The sequence below is a fragment of the Culicoides brevitarsis genome, chromosome 2, assembly GCF_036172545.1.
Source record: "Culicoides brevitarsis isolate CSIRO-B50_1 chromosome 2, AGI_CSIRO_Cbre_v1, whole genome shotgun sequence".
NCBI lineage: Eukaryota > Metazoa > Arthropoda > Insecta > Diptera > Ceratopogonidae > Culicoides > Culicoides brevitarsis.
In genome coordinates this window covers 2028199-2042327 of record NC_087086.1, presented here as the reverse complement: position 1 = coordinate 2042327, position 14129 = coordinate 2028199, and the positions used below count along the sequence as shown (strand labels likewise).

Below are 14129 nucleotides of genomic sequence, written 5' to 3'. Positions count from 1 at the left end.
TTTTAATTATTTGACTTTTAATATGAGTGAAGAGATTTATCTTTAAAATGACTTTGAATCAATATCATTCAAAATTTTAATTAAAAATCATTAATTTCGTAATTCTGATGTAATTTTACAAAGCTTCAAGCAACATTAAGCTCCTTTAAAATGTTTATGACATTTTTCCAATATTTATGAAATAATTCCCTTATAAAAATTTTTCATTTTTTAAAAAATTTTGATGATTTTTTGACATTTTTTTAATAATTTTCATTCCAAAAATCAACTTTTCATTCATAAATTTAACAAAAAATTCATCAAATCAATCAAAATTTATCGAATTTTGGTCCCAAATTCAAGCGACTTGGATGAAAACTTGAAACTTGGTCGCTCATAATGTCGCCAATGTTCGTTATTCTACGTATTTTCACTACGCAAGCGTACTTCGTGCCTCGTACTCGCCGTATAGCGAACATTCGTTTGTCATTGAATCGACTTTGAAATTTTCATCTACTGCTGATGAGTTTAATTTCCAATTGGAAGCCAAGCAGAGCACATCGTGAAATCAAAGTAAGGATCGAAAAAATCTGAAAAAATAGAAAATTATTAGAAAAAATCAAAAATAATCAAGAATTAATAGAAAAAAGTGAAAATTATCAACAATTAAAGAAAAAAACATTAAAAACACCGGCTTGGTAAGACGATTCACGTAACATTTTGGCAAACGTATGTTCCGCAGAATAGAAAACTTTTTTTTTTTTGCATAACCAGCTCGGTCTCCATTTTTTTGCCTACACACTGATAAAACTAGAAACGTGTTAGAAAGCAATTAAAATCGATTTTACGAGAATTTTTGCGACTTTTTTCGCAAATCAAGGCCTACTGAGCAATTTAATCGCTCGGAAACTGACTCAGAATCGTGAGAAATTCAACCTTTGATGACCTCTTTTATCATTCGTTCAATGACTCCGAGCACACTTAATGAAAGTAATGAAAGTAAATTGACGAGACAGCATCTCCCGCAAAGCACGAAAAATTCTCCAAAATTGATCGAAATCCATTTTTAGGTCAATTACTTGTTAACTTTGACCTTTAATGTCGTGCGAAGGACACACGAGCCGAGTTCCTCATTCCACATTTTCCAATAAGATTTTTTTTTTCAATGCATTTTCAAAGCAAATCCGGCAAAACGTTGCGTAACATTTTCATTATTTTAGTCTTTTTTTACAATCTACGTGTGACGTATGTTTTTTTTTACACAGAAACGCTCATTCTCGTTAGTTCGAATGCAATGTGAGCAAACAAATTGTGAGCGAAAAGCGTTACATGCAATAACGTTGCAAGAAAAGTGTTGCAAAGAATTTTTTTTAAAGGAATTTCAATAAAAATTAGTGAAAAAATTTTAAAATATTTATAAAACAAAGTTAAAATTTAAAAGAAAATTAATTTTTAAAATGATTTTTTTGATGAAATTTGTTTAAAATTTCAATTTGAAATATAAAAATTTTTTAACAAAAATAAAAATTTGTTCAATTTGGCAAAGTTTTTATTTGTCAAGTGAAGTTTTCTTTAAAAAAATTATTAAAATTTAAAAAAAAATATTTTCATATTTTTTTTTATATAAAAAATGTTATATTTAAAAAATTTCAACAAGACTGAAAGATAATTTTTTTTTAAAAGAAACAATAAAAAATTTAAAAAAATCTTTAAAAGTAAAATTTTAACAAATTCGCTTAAATTTTTTAAAACAAGTTTAATTTTAAAAGAAAAATAAAGTTAAAAGTTATTTATTTTCAAGAAATTGGTTTGAAAAAAAAAAAATCAACAAAAACAAGTGAAATCAAGTAAAATTTTCTTAAAAAAATAATTAAAATTAAAAAAAAATTTCATAAAAATTTTTTTAAAAAATAGTTAAAAAAAAAATAATTAAAAAATTAAAAAAAAAACTAAAAAATTGAATATTTTCCTTCTAAAAAAATGATTTTGTGAGCATTTTAAGAGAAATTTTTGAAGAATATTCAAAATTTGATGATTTCAAAGTAAAGTTTTAAAAAGTTTAATAAAATTATCTAAAAATGAAAAGCTTTTTATAAAAAAATGTAGTTCAGGTTTTTGAACTTTCTGAAGGAATTTCGTTCTAAAAGTGTCTCTTTGTCACGAACGTGTTGTCAAAGTCAAAGTTCGAGCAAAGGTCGATCTATTTTTTCTGAAAACAAACAATAACATTAGATAAGACGAAGGAACATCGAAAGTGAAAAAAGTCAAGTTCAATGCCAAAAATGTTATGTAATCGTCATTCCTTGGTTCATTGCCAAAAAAAAAAAAAAAAAATTGTCTCGAAGTTAATCAAAAATTTTCTTCATTTCTCATTGCAGCCTCTAATAATCAAGTCGCATCATGTCGAAAATCGGTATTAACGGATTCGGCCGTATTGGTCGTTTGGTATTGCGTGCCTCCGTCGAGAAAGGCGCCCAAGTCGTCGCTGTGAACGATCCCTTCATCAATGTCGACTACATGGTCTACTTGTTCAAATACGACTCGACTCACGGGCGTTTCAAGGGCACCGTCGAAGCCAAGGACGGCAAATTGGTTGTAAACGGCAACGCCATCACCGTTTTCAGCGAACGCGATCCCAAGGACATTCCATGGAGCAAAGCCGGCGCCGAATACGTCGTCGAATCAACTGGCGTCTTCACAACCATCGAGAAGGCTTCTCTCCATTTGCAAGGAGGTGCCAAGAAAGTCATCATCTCTGCTCCCTCAGCTGATGCCCCCATGTTCGTGTGCGGCGTCAACTTGGATGCCTACGATCCCTCAATGAAGGTTGTCTCGAACGCCTCTTGCACAACCAACTGCTTGGCTCCCTTGGCTAAAGTTGTGCACGACAACTTTGAAATTGTCGAAGGCTTGATGACAACTGTCCATGCTACAACTGCTACACAAAAGACCGTTGACGGTCCCTCGGGCAAATTGTGGCGTGATGGTCGTGGCGCTGCTCAAAACATCATTCCCGCAGCAACGGGCGCCGCCAAGGCTGTCGGCAAAGTTATTCCCGCTTTGAATGGAAAACTCACTGGCATGGCATTCCGTGTTCCAACTGCCAACGTTTCCGTCGTCGATTTGACTTGCCGCTTGGGAAAACCCGCCAGCTACGACGCCATCAAGGCAAAGGTCAAGGAAGCTGCCGAGGGACCCTTGAAGGGCATCTTGGGATACACCGAAGACGAAGTTGTCTCATCTGACTTCATCGGAGACAATCACTCGTCGATCTTCGACGCCAAGGCTGGCATCCCATTGACTGACAGCTTCGTGAAACTCATCTCGTGGTACGATAACGAGTATGGCTATTCCAACCGTGTCATTGACTTGATCAAATTCATGCAAACCAAGGACAAATAAACGACTTTCGCAACCGAATTCCATATCTCTGCATCACACCAACAATGAAACAGAATTGAACATCAAGCAAAGTAATCGTCAACTATTTCGTCAGATTAACGTCTATCAGCTTTTAACCAACATCATTTTACTCTCTGTTCACAAATATAGTCATTAATAAGTACTCTGTCGTCTTTGAACATCATTGCGTTATGAAAAGAAAATGATAAAAGATACTAATTAATATTAAAAATTATTTCAAGTTGAATAAAGTAATGTAAACGTTATCAAGAGAACAAAATTTCTTTTTTTGACTTTTTTGCCCTTTTCTATCAATTGTCTATTGAACTTTATTTTTTCTTGAATTCTCTCGAAAAACAATTTTTGCTTTAGTTTTTTTTTATTTTTCAATTTTCAAGCTTGTGAACCATCCAAAAGTCATCCAAAGGCATTTTTCATAAGTTTTGATCAATCTCAAGCTTAAAAATCATCAAATGGGCTTTCAAAATAAAAATTACGTATTTTTTTACGTATTTTTATTTTTTAATTTTCAAGCTTGAGAACCATCCAAAAGACATCCAAAGGCATTTTTCATAACTTTTGATCAATTTCAAGCTTCAAAACCATCAAATGGGCTCTCAAGATGAAAATTACGTATTTTTTACGTAATTTTTATTTTTCAACTTTCAAGCTTGAGAACCATCCAAAAGTTATCCAAAGGCATTTTTCATAACTTTTGATCAATTTCAAGCTTAAAAATTATCAAATGGGCTTTCAAAATAAAAATTACGTATTTTTTACGTAATTTTTATTTTTCAACTTTCAAGCTTGAGAACCATCCAAAAGTCATCCAAATGCATTTTTCATAACTTTTGATCAATTTCAAGCTTAAAAATCATCAAATGGGCTTTCAAAATAAAAATTACGTATTTTTTACGTAATTTTTATTTTTCAACTTTCAAGCTTGATTCCAAATTTTTTCATAACTTTTGTTCAAAACCATCAAAAAAATTACGTATTTTTTACGTAATTTTTATTTTTCAACTTTCAAGCTTGAGAACCATCCAAAAGTCATCCAAAGGCATTTTTCATAACTTTTGATCAATTTCAAGCTTAAAATCAAGCAAAAAATTCCAAAATTAAAATTTCTTCAAATTTTTAATGAAAAAAAAAATATAACAAAATATTATTGAATTGAAAAGCATCAAAAACCTTTAATTCTGAAAACTTACCTGTTGCTCCAACTTCATTCGAAGAACAATTTAAAACTCGACAATTTTTATTAAGCATATGCAAAAATATCTTTATTTGTGTTTTTTTTCATCTTCTTTCACTACATTTATAAATCTTTAACAGTTTCTTTTTTTATTATTTATATTTATATTCATATAAATACTAATTACTTATCTTTTAAATATATTTTCCACATTCAATGACTTAACTTGACTTGAATTAATAATGAGCTCTTTTTACTTTCAATTTTAATTTTTTTTTTTGTAACATTAAGCGATATAATATAAAAATTTCCACATTAATATGCATGTATCGTTTTTAACTTTTGTTAAAAAATTTTAAAAAATAACAATATCAATTCATTATATATTTAAAAAAAATAAAAAATTGGAAAAATATTCGAATTTTGAGATTTTTAATTTTTTTTATCCTATTTTTTTTTAGATTTGTTTGTTCTTTTTTTCATAGATAAGGTTATCATTGTTGAGGCATTTTTTTTTTAATTATTTTAAGCTCTATCTAGTTTTAAAAGAAAACCCGTGAAAATTATTTGCTATTTTTTTGTTAGGTACTGTAAGTTGTTGTTGTTGTTTTTGGTAATCAATCAATTTTTTTTGAGGAATTTTAGGTTTCTCGTCAATACTGAAGATTTTTACTCATTCTTGTCCAATCCAGCGTGCTTACGTTTGATTCGAGCGTAAGGTCCAACGGCGGGATCTGTGATGAAATCGTACAAAACGCGAGTCCACGAGTTGTGTTGCGGCATATTATCGTAATATTCGGGCGCAATTTGCTTGACTAATGGCAATCGACATCCAGGAACTGCGGGAAAATCGTGATGTTCATTGTGATAGCCGACGTTAAATGTGATGAAATTCAGCGGACCATAGTAGGAATACGTTTCGAAGCCTTTGGCGAACATGTAATGCTCGGAAATGAAATGCCCGGCAACCGGATGAAGTCCCATGGCGAGCAGAGTTCCCACAATGAGATAAACTAAGATGCGCCATCCGCAAAAGTACACGATAAAGGCATCGAAAATCGCTTGAATGATCAAATTGTGAACTTCGTATTTGGTTGGAGGCTTTGGATTTACGACTAACGGGCGTAAAATGTAGAAAAATGGCTGAAGACACACCCAACAAAACTTCCCGAAGGTTGTATCGAAGAGTTTTGCTTCGAGCAATGTCGGCAAATCTGTGTCGATTATTTCGTCGCCTTGATACCGATGATGCTCCAAATGGTATTTTTTGAAGGAAATTGACATGGGGATACCCAAAGGTAAGTTACAGAAATATCCAAAGTAACGATTTGCCGCGGGACGAGAATGCCCGAACGCCAATCCGTGAGAAATTTCGTGCACAGCCAACGAAAGCGAATGATTGATGACGCCGCCAAAGCAGTAAGCCACGAGAAGCAACGTCAGCCACGAATCGACGTCGCGCAACAGGAAACAGGTGACAATTTGTGTGAGAACCATTCCGCCAGCGACGTATTTGAAGCTACACGAAAATTACAGGAATTAATCGAAAATTGTCACATTGCATGAGCTTATCTCGAGATTTTTGCACTCGAGATAAAATCGAATGAAAAAAAAAAGGAAATTACTCACTTTGGATCGTGCCCGAAAAGTTTCTTGATTTGCGGGTATTTGGCGAGAATTTCCTTACGACGACTCGCATGAGGTTCGTCTGTGGCAACCCATTCGAAGTCTGTGCGAGACACTCGTTGACCCATCCCTTCGAACTACTCCGTCGAGCCTCTTTTTTTAGCAATGAAAAATGAAAGATGCGGTATCTGATGAGGGAATGACGAATTTTTAAAGGTTTTATCACTTTCATTCGTCTCATCGAAAATAAGGCTGCCAGATTTGAGGCACGTGACTGAATTGCATGAGGAAATCCACGTGACGGAGTGAGACGATCGAAAGTGATACTGTTATATGCTGTCAGGTAAGTATACCAGTACTGGTATACTTACCTGACAGATGTATAACAGTTCACTTTCAGCCGACTCACTCCGTCACGATGGATTTCGCGCGCAATTCAGTCACGAGCCTCCCGCAGATGGCGCTCAAATCTTTAAGGGGTTATCATTTTCATTCGTCTCAAATCTGCAGAGTAATGTTTTCATCCGAATTTAAACGCGGGGGAGGAAGTTTGTTGTTCGCCGGAAGACAGTAGTCAACACATCTGAGACGAATGAAAGTGATAAAACCCAATGAGCAAGATTTTGTCAACTCGCCATTTTCTAATTCAACTCGCAGTCAGATTTGAGACGAATGAAAGTGATACGTCGACCCCAAAACGGAAATGCGGGGGATTTTTGAACTAATTTTGAGACGAATGAAAGTGATGACACCGCACAGGGGAGCCAAAACCGGATACAGCGACGGGAAGCAAAATAAAAATATCACAACAATAAGAAGGGAGAAAATCTTGGAAAAAAGGGAAAATATCGAGCAAAATCGTGGCTTAGTTGTGTCGTCTTTGCATGCAACTAACGACTAAAACGTTCCGTAAAATGTCTATGACGGCACGGAAGCCGAAAAGAGACGATTAAACCAAAAAATCCACAAAAAATTTTGCAAACTTTGTGTGCTGTGTAACATATATTTATTAAAAAAAAAAAAAAAATTACAAATTCTCAACCATTTCGAAGCAAAATTCGTGTGCTAAACATTTCACGGGCCACACAAAAGTGCGAAAGAATGCTCGTTCAACGCCACTAAGAGCGAACGAGCACAAAAACTCTACATGAATCCAAAGTAAATAAAATGAAAAATAGCAAGAATATGTTTTCATCATCAACAGGAAGTTCGACGACGACGACGACAACGACGAAAAAACCATGGTACACATCTCGCACACGAACTTTTCTCGAATTTTTTTGAATTTTTCCCCAAATTTCTTTCGCAGGCAAGAAGAACACGAACGCAACGAGCTGCGAGAACGGGATAAGGCAGCGAGATCCCAGCATCACATGAACGATCGGGATTATCATCAGCAACAACCCTTGTTCGCAGCGCCCGTAAGAGTAAGTAACACACAAATTTTTTTTTTTTAATTTTAAAAAAAAAATTTTTTTTTTTTGAAGGTTAACGAGTACGACTCGAATCTCACGGATATTTTGCCCGACTTTTCGCAAGTTCAGGCGAAAGTGCTTGGCAGCGACAACAAATACATTGGCATTATTTCGGCGCCTCACACGCCAAAACCTGCGCAACCCTATGGCGCGAGTCAGCAATCCGCGACGAATGTTAACCAGAATTCGTTTCCCGCATCGAGCTCGTCGTCGTCATCAACGTCGTTTGGGGGAAATAACAGAGCAGTTCACCAAAGTAATAGCAGCCATGTGCCTCCGCCGAGTTATAGTCAACAACGACAGAACAATTTTGTCAGACCATCCTATAACAATGGCAACAACAGTCGAGTTCCAACGCAGCAGCAGCAACACGCACAACCGACGAGTAACAGACAAGAAGTAAGAAAAAAAATTTTTTTTCACGAATTTTTTCATTAAAAAATACTTTTTTTGTAGTTACACAATTCATCGACATCATCAAATAACTTTTTTCCCAACAACAAGGGATATCCGGGACACAACAAATACACAAAAGCGGATAATTTTCCGAGTTTCGTGAGTAATGGCACGGCATCTTCCAACAATGCGTCGTCGTCGTACATCAAAAAGCCCTCGAGCGACGTCGCAAACATCCTAAAAGAGATGACGACGTCAATTCCGTCGACGCCTCTCGATGAAATTGCGGCAACGCCGCGCAATCCGCACCAATATGAACCAAAATATGCCTTGAATAATCCCCCGAAACACAAATATGCTGAAGTGCCGTTGCTAATGGATGTACAAATGCGTCCGCCGCGACAACCGAAGCCCGCCAAACCCGTTGTGCCGAAGCAAAAGAACCAGCTGGAGAACGATTTGGATGTTTCGGATAGCGACAACGACTGCGATCGCAAAAAAGATTCGTCCGCGTCGCTCATCGAGCCACTGTCGCCGATTAAGGATCCCTCGAGCGATGGTTCGGACGAGAGTTCGGGCAGCGATGATAGCGAATCGAGCGAAGAATCGACCAATAATGACACGAATGCGGTGAAACAAGAACCTGTTGAGGTTGCAGCGACGGAAAATTCTGAACCTGCAGAGACGACGACAAGTACGACGATCCAAAATTGGAATTTGGATAATTTTTTCAAGAAAAAGGAGACACATGCCGTCAGTGAACGCGATGCAATGCACAAAGATTCGGAAGAAGATGAGGAAAAACATTCGCCTGCGTCGCTGGATCGTGCGTCGTCGCCAACAACGATGGATTCGCATCACTCCAACTTGACGCCCATGAGCGGCATGATGTTCAACAGCAATCAAAGTAACGAAGATGTCGTCGTGCCTGCAAGCAAAAACAAGGTTGAGAAGCAATCCGGAGACATTGCCGTCATTTTGGACGACATCAAGAAGAAGCAACAAATCGCGCCAATTTCGGATTTTTCATCTTCCGCCTCGGAAGACGAAACCAAACGACAATTACCTGAAATTCCCGTGAAAAAGATCAAAAGTAAGCGGAAAAGTATGAAAGGCAAGACCCCGATTAAGGATCGACGAGCCTCGAGTGACGAAGAAGAGCCAACTTTCAACAAGACTCCCGTCAAAAATCAACAAACGACGCAAAATCAGCAGCAACAGGAGAAAAAAGGACGAGGAAGACCCCGAAAATCAAAAGATCGGACTAAAGCAACTACGACAACGACGACGACGAAGACGGAGCAAGAACCGAAAAGCGCTTCGAAGAAAGATCACGCGAAAAGTAAGCCGCCGCGACGAAAGAAAAGCGAGAAACAAGCCCAAAGTCAAGCCTTTGTATCGACGTCGGACTCGTCGTCGTCGTTCAGCGAGGACGAGGATGAAGACAAAACAAGCCAAAAATCCTACAATTACAAACCGTTTGAGGTGCCTCGAATGTCGCAGCAGCAACAGCAACAACAAACTGACCGCAGTTCAGTGACAAAAGACAATCGAAGGCAATCTTCATGCGACGATAGTGATAAGAGGTAAGTTTCTTTTTTGTTTGTTTTTGAAGAAAACCGTAAATGTCAATTCAGCAAATTCGTAAAATTGATTAAATTTGAACTTTTTAGCGACTCATCGAGAAGTAGCAGCTACGAAACTCCCACTCAACCACAAATCAAACCAATGTCGTCATCGTTTTCGTCCTCCGAAGACAGTGATAGCTCAAACAATAACGTGAGTATTCATTTTTTTTTTAATTTAAAAAAAAAATAATTTTAATTTTATGAAAAAAAATCGAGAAAAAAATCTTTAAATGTTCATTTTATGACAAAAATAATTTTTTGAAAAAAAAAAAAAATGAGAAAAAAATTAATTTGAGTTTTTGAAGCTAATTTAAAAAAAAAATATTGAGTTTTGAAAATTTAATTTAAAAAAATTCATGAAATATTTAAAAAAAAATATTTTTAATGAAAATGAACTTCAAAAAATATGATAATTTAATTTTCGAGAAAATATTTTAAAATTAAAAAAAAATTAATTTTTGACAAAAAAATATTTAAAAAAATTAAAAATATTGATTTCTCGATAAAGAAAATTAAAAAAAAAATTAATAAAAAAAAATATTAAAAAAATTAAATTGAAAATTTTTAGACACAGAAGATTAATTAAAAAAAAAATACAAGAAAAATCTTAAAATATAGAATTCATGATAAAAAAAATTTCAACTTCAGTTTTTAAAGTTTAAAAAAAAAATTATAAAAAATCTAAAAATAATCATTTTATGACGACTCAACATAAAAAATGTCCCAAACCCAAAAAATGAAATTTGATACGAAATTTTTTTTTTTTTTTAATTTTCAAAAGTTCATATCAAACTTAAAAATCGTTCATAAGTTTTTTTTTATACAAAAAATGATTTAAAAAATTTCTTTTCTAAAAAAATTTATCAAAATTTCATCAAAAACTTTTCATTTATTTTGCAGAAAATTGGCAATAAGAGCGATAAGAACAAAAAGGATACCCTCAAGAAGCTGTTTTTGAATGCCAATAAAGGCGAAGGCGGAAAAGGCAAAGGAGGCGGAAAAGGAAAAGGCCAAGTAGTGATCGAAGATCACACAGAAAATGCACAAGTAAGAAAAAAATTCACTTTTTTGAGATTCTCGATTAATTTTCCTCGAATTTCAGATCAATAACAAGCAACATGAAACGCCGAGTGCAAAGAATGGTGCTTCTCCGTGTTACCAAACACAACAAAACATAACACCCAGTTACCAACAATCATCGACAACTACCGCAAAAAATGTGCCCATGAAAGGAAACATGTCGATCCTGTGTCGCATCGACTTGAATCGACTCACGCGAATCCCGACGCCGTCAAAAGCCTTCTCCAAGGTTGGAAACGCGACGCGTGGCAGCTATGAAAATTACCTTGAACACGACGAAATGTATCGGCATCGGTCTAATAGTGTTAATGAGCGATCCGCCGCAATGGAATTGATGCCAAACGACGTGAATGACAAAGTGAGGCCTACCTCGTCGTTGGATCGAAAGTCGTTACCTGGAGATTTTGCGAAAGCATCGAGACTCATGAAGGACAATGAATCTTCGTACATCAAGAGCGAATTTTCCAATCATGCCTTGAATGGTTTGTCTGCTGGCGCCTTGGCGAACAATGAGCGGATAGACGATTCCAAAGTTAAAATTAAATCCGAGTCGGATAACTCGATGGGCAAACATGGCAAACGCAAGTACATGGATACGAGCCCGAAACGGGAAAATCGCAAAAAGAAGAAATTGACCGAATTAGAGGTAAGTTTGATGAAATCTTGTGTGAAATTGGGCAAATTTTGAGCTTTTTGACATTTTTCAGAATCAAACACAGACAAATCATGATAGGATAAAATGGAAGTATCGTTCGTACTTTGAAGAAGACGAAGGCGAAACGATGCAAGACAGGTAAATTTTTGAAAAAATCTCTTTTCAAGCCAAAACTTTTCACTAAAAGGTTTAAAAAATAATTTTTAAGAAAAAAAAAATTTTTGAAGTCAAAATTTTTATTTTTAAGGCTTGAAAATTACTTTTTAGATCGAAAAATTTATTTACGAGTAATTTTTTTCATTTCAAGTCCCCAAAAGTTAAATTTAGTATCGAAGAAATTTATTCAAAAAGAATTTTTTTCTTTTCATGCCTCGAAAAAATAATTTTTAGATTCAAAAATATCATTTAAAGTCGAAATATTTCTACTGAAGGCTCAAATAATTCAATTTTAGATCCAAAAAATTCATTAAAAGTCAAAAATTTTCGTATTAAGTCTCAAAAAGAAAATTTTTTTGGTTTGAAATTTTCTTTTCAAGGTTCGAAGAATATTTTTTAGACAAAAAATTTCGTTTTAAGATTAATTTTTCTTAAATAATTTTCTTTAAAAGACAAATTTTTTTATCATAAGACTCGAAAAATTAATTTTAAGATAAAAAAATTTCATTAAAAATCAAAAGTTTTCATTTCAAGCCTTGAAAAATTAATTTTTAAACCAAAAGATGAATTTAAAGTCAAATATTTTCATTTCAAAATTCGAAAAAATTAATTTTTAGTTAAAAAATTAAAAAAAAAAAGTAATTTTTTTTCTTTCGAGACTCGAAAAATAATTTAAAAAATAAAAAAAAATAATTTAAAGACAAAAATTAAAATTTTCCTAAATTTTTTCTTTCATCCACAGAGATCAAAATTTCTTCCTGATGGAAGCTAAAAGATTAAAACACGCTGCTGACAAGGAAACCGATCACTTGGCTCAAGCAATGCTATACTTAGAGGCTGTGCTATATTTTCTCCTGACTGGCGATGCCATGGAACGGGAAACTGTTACAGAGAAGGCTGCCTTCACAATGTACAAAGACACCTTAAGTTTAATAAAGTAAGCTCTCATTTTTCGAATTCTTCTCAAAAATTCTAAAAATTTTGTCATTTCTCGCAGATATATATCGTCAAAGTTTCGTAATCAACAACAGCATCCAGTTCAGGGAAACATTCATAGTAAAGTAAATATACTTAGGTGAGTAAATTCCGCAAATTCTCGCAATTTTTCTTCAAATCTAATAAAAAATTCTTGTTTTTTTGCTTATTTAGTATACGTTGTCAATCAATAATTTATCTGAAACTCTACAAAATGCGGAGACTCGAGTCGCGGGAATTGCAAAAAGTCATTTGTGAATACCATCAAAAGACTCCGACAGCTGTTGTGACCACAGAAATGAACGGAAATACGCCGTCGCCTCTGTCGCCGACTTCTGTTGGCTCACAGGTAATTTTCTAAAAAAAAATGAAATTTTTTTCATCTCATTTTTCATAAAAAAAAATATTTCACAAATTTTCAAACAGAGTTCTGGTTACTGTTCTGGACAACAACAGCCGGTAACTTCCAACTCAGCTCCTTGCACGCTGATGCCAATTCAAGTAAGGCGGAAGCTTCTTTTTTGATTTTTCCCAAATTTGACTTTAACACGAAATTTTGCTTTTTTTTAGATAAATCTTGCCTACCAAAAGGCAAACACGTTCTTCAATTATCTGACGAGCTGTCATGATCTGTGGGAGCAAGCAGATACATTAATTTTAAAGGGAAATCATAAAGGTAAAATTTCTTTCTTTGGCAAAAAGACAAAATATTAATAAAAAAAAAAATTTTTTTTTAGAATATTTTATTGAATTAGATCACGAAATTGGGCCAATGACTTTGCATAGTACCTTATGCAACGTAGTTAACTATGTGAAAGCCGGCATACAGAAACTAAGAAATATGTAAAAAGGGACACAAATAGAGATATCTAAGTGTTGTAAATTATTATATTGTAAATTTTATATTATATTATTATTAATAATGATATTCAAAAAAAAATGTTACATTGTGTTACACAAGACAATCGCAATTCATGAAGACAGAGAAAAAGGTGATGCAATTTAACGAAAATGTGAAGTTTGATAAAAATTTTACTAAAAAAAAGCATTAGAAATTGCTCAAGAGAAATTTTTTGAGTTTTAACTTTGAATATTTTTTTCCATAAAATTTAATTTTTATTTATTGAAGAAAGAATTTTATCTATTTTGGGCCCAAAAAAATTTTAAATATTTGAAAAATTATAATTTTTTTTTAAATTTCTATTTTTAAGTTTGTTTGGTTCACATTTAAATTTTAAAATACAAAATTTTATTATTTTTTTGTTATAAATCTTTTTTAATTTTTTTTTTTTAATTTTTGACAATTAATTTAACAATTAACTTTTGACTAAAAATGACAAAAAAAAATATTAAAAATTTTAAAATATTAATTTTTCGTCAAAATAAATTTTAAAATATTAATTTTTCGTCAAAATAAATTACTAAAAATTTTAAAATATTAATTTTTGGACAAAAAATTTTTTTTAAATTTTAAAATATTAATTTTTTAACAAAATTTTTTTTTTTTAAATTAAACGAAAAATTCTTCAAAATTTTTTCAAGTAAAAAAAATAACAAAAATT

General features: G+C 33.4%; 3 protein-coding genes across 4 annotated transcripts; 2 read left to right on the top strand and 1 right to left on the bottom strand.

Moving 5' to 3' along the window:
- Positions 1-441: 441 nt before the first annotated feature.
- On the top strand, positions 442-3661 carry LOC134832159 (glyceraldehyde-3-phosphate dehydrogenase 2). The gene is made up of 2 exons (XM_063846080.1): positions 442-552; positions 2358-3661. Exon 2 carries the CDS (start codon positions 2380-2382, stop codon positions 3379-3381), a length of 1002 nt encoding a protein of 333 aa, XP_063702150.1. The 5' UTR covers positions 442-552; positions 2358-2379; the 3' UTR covers positions 3382-3661.
- Positions 3662-5177: 1516 nt separating this feature from the next.
- On the bottom strand, positions 5178-6434 carry LOC134830289 (sphingolipid delta(4)-desaturase DES1). Its single transcript, XM_063843717.1, has 2 exons — positions 6206-6434; positions 5178-6095 (listed from the first exon to the last, which is right to left on the bottom strand). The coding sequence occupies exons 1-2, from the start codon at positions 6328-6330 to the stop codon at positions 5246-5248; spliced, it is 975 nt and encodes a 324-aa protein (XP_063699787.1). The 5' UTR covers positions 6331-6434; the 3' UTR covers positions 5178-5245.
- Positions 6435-7023: 589 nt separating this feature from the next.
- LOC134830027 (AF4/FMR2 family member lilli) lies at positions 7024-13841 on the top strand. Of its 2 annotated transcripts, XM_063843375.1 has the most exons (14): positions 7024-7446; positions 7512-7629; positions 7690-8076; positions 8134-9659; positions 9747-9852; positions 10602-10748; positions 10804-11427; positions 11489-11574; positions 12335-12529; positions 12590-12667; positions 12742-12916; positions 12994-13068; positions 13138-13243; positions 13305-13841. In XM_063843375.1, the coding sequence occupies exons 1-14, from the start codon at positions 7370-7372 to the stop codon at positions 13412-13414; spliced, it is 3810 nt and encodes a 1269-aa protein (XP_063699445.1). In that variant the 5' UTR covers positions 7024-7369; the 3' UTR covers positions 13415-13841. The 2 variants fall into 2 exon arrangements, with proteins under 2 accessions (XP_063699445.1, XP_063699446.1); XM_063843376.1 differs by lacking the exon at positions 12994-13068.
- The last annotated feature ends 288 nt before the right edge of the window (positions 13842-14129 follow it).